The following is a 9,248-nucleotide window of genomic DNA, read 5'->3' on the forward strand; positions in this document are numbered from 1 at the left end:
GTCCAACCCTGTGCAATAAGGATTCTTATTGCATGGATTCATGCAGGAATCATACATGACAAATGGCCACCCAACCTCTGCTTAAAAACCTCCCAAGGAAGGGGAGTCCACCACCTCTTTTCCAGTCAAACAGCTGTTACTATAATCAAGTTATTCCTGATATTACTTGGAATCTTTACTTGATGATATCAGCTTTTAAATTAATCAGTAAAAATTAAAAACCCCACTGTTAATGGGATGTCTGGGGCAGGGCCAGATTTAGGCCCTAAGCTACTAAATGTAATGGGGCCCTTTATATGTCCAGCTGTCCTTTGTCAACAACAAATTGTCGCTGTCTTTTTTGTTGAATATATGCTATATGGTATTTGATGGACCTAATAGGTATCTCAAGCCATTTGCACATAACAAAGTATGTTATCAAAGTAATTGCCATGCAACCAGTCCATGCAGAATGTAGGCACCCTATATATGTTGTTGTTGTTTAGTCGTTTAGTCGTGTCCGACTCTCCGTGACCCCCTGGACCAGAGCACGCCAGGCACTCCTGTCTTCCACTGCCTCCTGCAGTTTGGTCAAATTCATGCTGGTAGCTTCGAGAACACTGTCCAACCATCTCATCCTCTGCTGTGCCCTTTTCCTTGCGCCCTCCATCTTTCCCAACATCAAGGTCTTATCCAGGGAGTCTTCTCTTCTCATGAGGTGGCCAAAGTACTGGAGCCTCAGCTTCAGGATCTGTCCTTCCAGTGAGCACTCAGGGCTGATTTCCTTCAGAATGGATACGTTTGATCTTCTTGCAGTCCATGGGACTCTCAAGAGTCTCCTCCAGCACCAGAATTCAAAAGCATCCATTCTTCGGCGATCACCCTATATATAGAAATGAGCAAGTGATATTTTAGGGAGCAGGCTAGCAGGCAGGGCCCATGACTTCCATCATAGGAGCCTACACAACACAAAACACTCTTGCTGTATGTAGGTTTTATTTTATTGTTTTTTTATCTTATATTTTGGAAATATACATCCAGTTTTGTTTTCCTTTAAATTTGGGGGGGGGGGCAAGAGAGTGGGGCCCTAAGCCATAGCTTGTTTAGTAAAGGGACCCCTGACCATTCGGTCCAGTCATGACCGACTCTGTGGTTGCGGCGCTCATCTTGCTTTATTGGCCGAGGGAGCCGCCTACAGCTCATGTGGCCAGCATGACTAAGCCGCTTCTGGCAAACCAGAGCAGCGCACGAAAACGCCATTTACCTTCCCGCCAGAGCGGTACCTATTTATCTACTTGCACTTTGACGTGCTTTCGAACTGCTAGGTTGGCAGGAGCAGGATTGAATGTAAATCCGGCACTGGCCTGGGGGGGTTAGTGGAAGGCTGGTGCCTTTGGTGGGGGCACATCATGTTCCTGCTGGGGCAGTTGGTGCACCTTTGATCCCCTGCACCCCGAACTCAGCTCTCACCTAGTAGCTGTCCGCATGAAACAGCAGCTACAGCTCATTTGGACCTCCCTTTTGCAGCCCCTTCCCTGAGACTACACCCAACCCAACAAAATATGTTTAGGATATATTGCTTTCAAAAAGTTGCTGCTTTCACTGGGGGGGGGGGAACTATTCTCTATTTGTTACTGTTCCAAGGGAACCCGGAAGATGCGCAGTGCGCACCCATATCACGTTTATTATGTCTATGTTCAACAAGAAGAGGAAGTGGGTGGAGCTCAGAGACCGGAAAAGGAACTTCCGCTGCCCTTTCCCCACGTTGTTGATTCTGGGGCTGGTTTACCCCGAACTTTTGCAGAGCCTGGTTTTTGCTGTCTGTGAAGCCGCTGCAGGTCAGTTGGTGGTTGGGGTGTTTCTTTGGGGGGCAAATATTTCTTTCCTCTGGCTTTCCTGTCGCCTTTCTTTCTATTTGTTAGATCCAGCCCCCACTTTTTTTAAAAAAATAATTTTTATTGAGTTTTCCACTTAAATCATATTCACATTTTGTTACATAATTCTATGACTTAATATATTACTCTGTAAGATATTACTTCGTATGCTTCGTATTTCTACAAGCACTTATTTACCCTTTGTCAAATTATAATACTTCACCTTATTATCGGTAAATCAGTTCCTTATATCTACATTACAAAACATTTCAATTCAAGCCTACAAACGTTTTCAAATGTTTACAGTTTTCTTTCATAGAAAATATAAATTTGTTCCAGGCCTTTTGAAACAGTTTGTCACGCTGATTCCGAGATCCAGCCCCGACTTTTCGCATTGAAGAAATAAATGCACGTAGTTTTGTTGGAAGGCGGTCAGCCTGTGGAACTCGCTGCCACAAGGCGTAGTGACAACTGGCTTTGAAAGGGGATTGGGCAAATACATGGAGGAGGGGGCTGTCAATGGTTGCGAGGCACGAGGGCTATATATTAATTACAGGGAATCGCACGTGGGAATAATGTTGACATACCTCGTTCCTGCTTGTATACATCCCACAGGCCTTTGGCCAGCACATGTAAGACTAGGAAACTGGACTCGAGGTGTCTTTGCTTGATCCAGCTGGACTCTTCTTCCTTGATCACTTACCAAAGAGCTGTCTGTACTTTTCAGTGAAATCAAGATACTTCGCTGAGCCAGGTTAATAATAATAATAATAATAATAATAATTTATTTGTATCCCGCCCATCTGGCTGGGTTTCTCCAGCCACTCTGGGCGGCTTCCAACAGAGATTGAAAATACATTAAAACATCAGTCATGAAAAACTTCCCTAAACAGGACCGCCTTCAGATGTCTTCTAAAGTCAGATAGTTGTTTATCTCTTTGACATCTGGTGGGAGGGCGTTCCACAGGGCGGGCGCCACCACCGAGAAGGCCCTCTGCCTGGTTCCCTGTAACTTCGCTTCTCACAGTGAGGGAACCGCCAGAAGGCCCTCAGAGCTGGACCCCAGTGTCCAGGCTGAATGATGGGGGTGGAGACGCTTCTTCAGGTATAATGGTTATAATATTCGTAGTGGTAATAGCCCATGAAAACTTTTTCTTATCTTCCTTTGTGCATTTATATGTCAGGTATAGAGATAGGGATATATAGCAAGTGCTAAAGAGACACAGTAAACAGTTTTGTTGCATCATATGGTATTATTTTAAAAGCCAGGTTTATGCCAGGGCGGGGTGTATGACCTCAGTTAATACTGTCAATATTTTCTGTGCAGTAGATTTCCAGCAGATCTTTGTGTCCCCTTACCTAATCTTTCCAAGTAGAGATGGCAGCGATTGCAGCTGGGGTGTTTTCCATGGGCCCAGCCTTTACACTCCCATAAACTGACATAATGCTAATGATAATAATTTTATTATTTTTACCTCACCCGTGTGGGTTGCCGCAGCCACTCTGGGCAGTTGCCAACACTCATAAAAACATAATAAAACATTCAACATTTAAAAACTTCCCTGAAAAGGGCTGCCTTCAGATGTCTTCTGAAAGTTGTATAGTTACTTATCTCCTTGTCATCTGATGGGAGGGTGTTCCACAACGTGAATACCTTGGCAGAAAGTACGATATATATCCATTTAACTATTCTGTCCTGCCAATTAGCTACATAGGATTATCTTCTCGTCCGTTTTCCCCTTATTGCTAGTGATGTCGTCAAATATTTGGCAGGGCACAATGCATGGTTTTGCCAGGGCTGCATTTTCCTTCTTAGGTCACAAGTTGTCTGGACCACATATTCTGCAAAGTCACTGGCTGAACCGCTTACTCCTCCCCAACTTTCCCGCCCTGACCTGGCCACAGTGATCCATGTGATGGTCACCTGCAGGCTTGACTACTGTAATTCACTCTACGTGGGGCTGCCCTTGAAGCTGTCCCAGAAACTCCAATGGGTGCAGAATGCAGCAGTGAGGCTCCTCACGGGGTCTCTGCCATGGGAGCATATTCACCCAGTGCTTTTCCAGCTGCGCTGCACTGGCTCCCGGTGGAGTACAGGGTCAGGTTTAAGGTGCTGGTTTTGACCTTTAAAGCCCTTCACGGCCTAGGACCCTCGTACCTACGGGACTGCCTCTCCCGGTATGCCCCACGGAGAGCCTCAAGGTCCATAAATAGCAACACCCTAGAGGTCCTGGGCCCTAAGGAAGTTAGATTAGCTTCAACCAGAGCCAGGGCCTTTTCAACACTGGCCCCGGCCTGGTGGAACGCTCTGCCTCATGAGACCAGGGCCCTGCAGGATCTGATTTCTTTCCGCAGGGCCTGTAAGACAGAGTTGTTCCGCCTGGCCTTTGGCTTGGAGCCAATTTGATTCCCTCCCCCTCTTTCTTTTTCCTTTTTCCTTTCTCCTCCTGTGATGAGGCTACATTTTAATATTTTAATGTTTCAGTATTTTAATGTATTTTAATCTTGTTTTTAAGTTGTATTCATTCAACTTGTTTTTATTATTGCTTGTTAGCCGCCCTGAGCCCGGCCTTGGCTGGGGAGGGCGGGGTATAAATAAAAATTATTATTATTATTATTATTATTAACTGAAACGAAGACTGCAGTCTTGGGGTATATCTGCTGACATTACTCCTGCATTCAGCCAGCTTCTTCTCTTCCCCCTTCTTGCCTTCTCCGTGGTCTCTTTTTGCTTATAGGATTGCACTGCCTTATACTTAGTACTCAGGTAGATGGACAGCCTGTACCGGGAGTTGCTCTCCAAGCAGGAATCTGCTGCTGTCAGAGACTGAACCTAGGATGCTCTTCATGCCAGACAGATTCTCTACCACTGAACCACACCTCTTCAGAACTACCTTATATTTTTAGTATCTGCATTGTGCGTAGGAAGCTTCCTAAGCGTTTAAGGACAATCGTGATGCTGATTATTTATTAAATTGTATACAGTGGTGCCTCGCAAGACGAAAAGAATCCGTTCTGTGAGTCTCTTCGTCTAGCGGTTTTTTCGTCTTGCGAAGCAAGCCCATTGACGGATTAGCGGATTAGCGCTATTAGCGGGTTTTAGCGGGTTTTAGCGGCTTATCGGCTTATCGGATCAGCTGATAAGCGGCTTAGCGGCTTAGCAAAAGGGGGGGAAAGGGAAAAAACCCGCAGGAACTCGCAAGACATTGTCGTCTTGCGAAGCAAGCCCATAGGAGATTCGTTTTGCGAAGAACCTCCAAAACGGAAAACTCTTTCGTCTAGCGAGTTTTCCGTCTTGCGAGGCATTCGTCTTGCGGGGCACCACTGTACTGCACTTTACCCGCAGGTCTCAGGGGGGTTACGACCTGTAATCACAATACAGTGGTACCTCGGGTTACATACGCTTCAGGTTACAGACTCTGCTAACCCAGAAATAGTGCTTCAGGTTAAGAACTTTGTTTCAGTATAAGAACAGAAATCGTGCTCCAGCAGCGCGGCGGCAGCAGGAGGCCCCATTGGCTAAAGTGGTGCTTCAGGTTAAGAATAGTTTCAGGTTAAGTACGGACCTCTGGAACGAATTAAGTACTTAACCCGAGGTACCACTGTATAAAAACACAAGACACATAATAAAAATAAAAGCAAAAACAACCCAATAACCACCACCCCATCCCATTTTGAAAGGGAGGCCAGTGAAGAAATGGCCCGTTCTCATGTTGCTAACCTCCGGACCTCTCGTGGAGGAGGCACATGAAGAAGGGCCTCAGAAGATGATGCTAGGGTTCGGGGAGGTTCATTTGGGAAGAGGTATTGTGGTCCTGGATACGGGTGGCACTGTGGGTTAAACCACAAAGCCTAGGACTTGCCGATCAGAAGGTCGGTGGTTCGAATCCCCGCGACGGGGTGAGCTCCCGTTGCTCGGTCCCTGCTCCTGCCAACCTAGCAGTTCGAAAGCACGTCAAAGTGCAAGTAGATAAATAGGTACCACTCCAGCGGGAAGGTAAACAGCATTTCCGTGCCCTGCTCTGGTTCGCCAGAAGTGGCTTAGTCATGCCGGCCACATGACCCGGAAGCTGTACGTCGGCTCCCTCGGCCAAAAAAGCGAGATGAGCGCCGCAACCCCAGAGTCAGCCACGACTGGACCTAATGGTCAGGGATCCCTTTACCTTTACTATTGTGGTCCTGAGCCATGTAAGGTTTAATAGGTCTAAACCAGCACTTTGAATTGGGCCCCGAACATAACTGGTTTATAACTGATTATAATGTGTTTAGCTAAGCTTCTCTCTGACCTGTCAGGAGTAAGCATGGACCAATGGTACCAAATAGTATGGGAAACAGCCTTACTAGAAAAATTAACCAATAAACTGAAACTGACACGGGGACAAACAGAAGAAGACGCCTTCACCCCGGTGTGGCTCCCCTTTATCACATACACAGCCCAACAAGACAATGACAATAATCTACAAACAGCATACAAATCAATATGGCTAACCTGACCCAAAACACCCACCCACCCCACTCACACGTGAAAACAAAGATCACCACAGCCAACCACAAATGAATAACCTCACCCTAGCCCAATCCCAACCTCTCTCACCACCAAAGGAACACAAGTGAACAGCAGAGAACCTGCACAAGCAACATTGACACCAAACCCTACATATAGTAAGTAAAATAGAAACATCGTCACCCGACCCCACCCATCTTCCCCACCCCACCCCTTTCCCCCTTTTCTTCCTAATGTCTCAACAAATGAAACTGATTTGTAAAAATGTTACATGGGGAAAATAATAATAATAATAATAATAATTATTATTATTATTATTATTATTTTATTTATACCCCGCCCTCCCCAGCCAAGACCGGACTCAGGGCGGCTAACAAGCAATAATAAAAACAAGTTGATTAAAATACAATTTAAAAGATTAAGGTACAACATTAAAACATTAGGGTGCAGCCTCTTCATAGGAGGAGAAAGGAAAAAGAAAGAGGGGGAGGGAATCAAACTGATTCTAAGCCAAAGGCCAGGTGGAAGAACTCTGTCTTACAGGCCCTGCAGAAAGAGACCGGATCCCGCAGGGCCCTGATCTCATGAGACAGAGCACTCCACCAGGCCGGAGCCAGTGTTGAGAAGGCCCTGGCTCTAGTTGAGCCTAATCTAACTTCCTTAGGGCCCGGGACCTCTAGTGTGTTGTTATATAGCGACCTTAAGGTCCTCCGTGGGGCATACCGGGAGAGGTGGTCCTGTAGGTACGAGGGTCCTAGGCTTTAAAGGTCAAAACCAGCACCTAAAATCTGACCCTGTACTCCACCGGGAGCCAGTGCAGCTGGAAAAGCACTGGGTGAATATGCGCCCATGGCAGAGACCCCGTGAGGAGCCTCGCTGCAGCATTCTGCACCTGCTGGAGTTTCTGGGACAGCTTCAAGGGCAGCCCCGCGTAGAGCGAATCACAGTAGTCAAGCTGTACAAGAGAGAGACATTGCACACACTTTTGTAAATCAAGAAAATCTTTAATTAAAAATAAAATGAAGCTAAGCTTCTCTCTCTGGCCATTTGCGTCTAGGAGGAAAGATGGTGCGCAAGTTGAAGTTCCACGAGCAGAAGCTCCTCAAGAAGTTGGACTTGGTGAACTGGGAGGCTGCCTCCGGGAACCTTGCCGAGCTGCGAGTGCTCCGCCGCTTCCGCTTGCAGCGCAGAGAGGACTACACCCGCTACAACCAGCTGAGCCGCGCGGTTCGGGAGCTGGCCCGCCGCATCCGGGACCTCGGCGAAGCGCCGGAGTCGGCGGCTTTCCGGGCCCGGAGCACTGCCGCTCTCCTAGAGAAGCTGTATGCCATGGGGTTGGTGGCTTCCAAAAGCTCCCTGGAGCTGTGCGACCGCGTCTCGGCCTCCTCCTTCTGCCGCCGCCGCCTGCCTTGCCTGCTCCTGAAGCTCCGTATGGCCCAGAACTTGAAATCGGCCGTCACCTTTGTGGAGCAGGGGCACGTGAGGGTTGGGCCCGAGGTCATGACGGACCCAGCCTTCTTGGTGACTCGGGCGATGGAGGACTTCATCACCTGGACCGACTCCTCTCGCATCCGCCAGCATGTGCTCAACTACAATCAGGAACGGGATGATTTTGATTTGGCTTGCTAATTATCGTTTTTTTAAAAAGTGGGGGCACCTTTTCCCAATTTGTTAACCTGACTTATTTATTAAATTTGTACGCTGCCCTTCATCCGAAGATCACAACATAATAATGCCAAATTTATACAGAATAAACAAAAACATCTATCTCTTGTGTGATCCTTGTGGACCACCGGGATAGGTAGGCCTGGAATGCTTAGCCCAGATAATCTCCAAGGGCCCCAACATTTTCCCCACTTGGCAGTTAATGCCCTGATTAATGTGGATAGTGTTGATATTTTGGAAGGTAATTGTTTACCGCTGCTTGCAATAGTGACTCAGCTGTCTGGCTTGTGTGTGTAGATCCTAAAGATGCCTGTATCTTATATTCTTTTTTTTTTTTTAAATATCATTTTTGACCAACATTATTCTAAGTAAGATAAAAACATGACATAAACAAAAAAAAGAAAGGTAAGAAAAAAAAGAGATAGAAAAGAGTTTCAAGAGGAAATAGAAAAGATAGTGTTCAGAGATTAAAGAACTTACAATTCTTCATCTGTCTGCTATATATAAACAATGTGGCTGGGGAAGCCCAGCCAGATGGGCGGGGTATAAATAATAAATTATTCTTATTAATCACTTCATACATGCCAATGTAACACCTAACAAAACCACTTTCTTTTTTTTTAATATAAAATATTTATTAAGGTTTAACATAAAACATAAGTTTACACAAAACATAGGTTAGCACAATAGGATTTACAAAAATCATAAGTTTACAATATAAGAATTTTTTTTAAAAAAAACACAAAAAAACCTCAACAACCTAAAAAGAAAGAAAGAAGAAAAAAATCTCATAGAAAAGATATCCAGACAAGAGAAGATAGTAGCTAACAAAACCACTTTCTATAAACAAACATTATCTTCCATCCCCAAATCCAAATGTCATTATTTCATTTTCTCATCACTTCATTTTCTTATATCTTATATTCCGATGGCAAAGGTTGAACTGCAATGGCACCTCCTCTTTACTTTAGGGGAAAAAACAAAATGACAGGCTTGGGACTTGGATAACACACAGGGAGAGAGACAGTCTCCACCAGAGGGAGGTGGTGGACTAAAAGTTGTCGGCGCATGCTTGGAAAAGCCAAATGGACTGGCTGGCAAAACAACACTCCATACAAATACTCTATATCAAACATTCTCTGTGTCATAGACATCTTACAGGAGCACACCAGAAGTGAAATAACGGATTATATTTGACTGCTCCCTAGCAAACAACCCCAAATCTT

General features: G+C 45.7%; 1 protein-coding gene across 1 annotated transcript; it reads left to right on the forward strand.

The window, feature by feature from the left end:
- Nucleotides 1-1,677: 1,677 nt before the first annotated feature.
- IMP3 (IMP U3 small nucleolar ribonucleoprotein 3) lies at nucleotides 1,678-8,427 on the forward strand. The gene is made up of 2 exons (XM_082220010.1): nucleotides 1,678-1,817; nucleotides 7,415-8,427. The coding sequence occupies exon 2, from the start codon at nucleotides 7,423-7,425 to the stop codon at nucleotides 7,984-7,986; it is 564 nt and encodes a 187-aa protein (XP_082076136.1). The 5' UTR covers nucleotides 1,678-1,817; nucleotides 7,415-7,422; the 3' UTR covers nucleotides 7,987-8,427.
- The last annotated feature ends 821 nt before the right edge of the window (nucleotides 8,428-9,248 follow it).

The sequence above is a fragment of the Podarcis vaucheri genome (assembly GCF_965113315.1).
Source record: "Podarcis vaucheri genome assembly, chromosome: 1".
NCBI lineage: Eukaryota > Metazoa > Chordata > Lepidosauria > Squamata > Lacertidae > Podarcis > Podarcis vaucheri.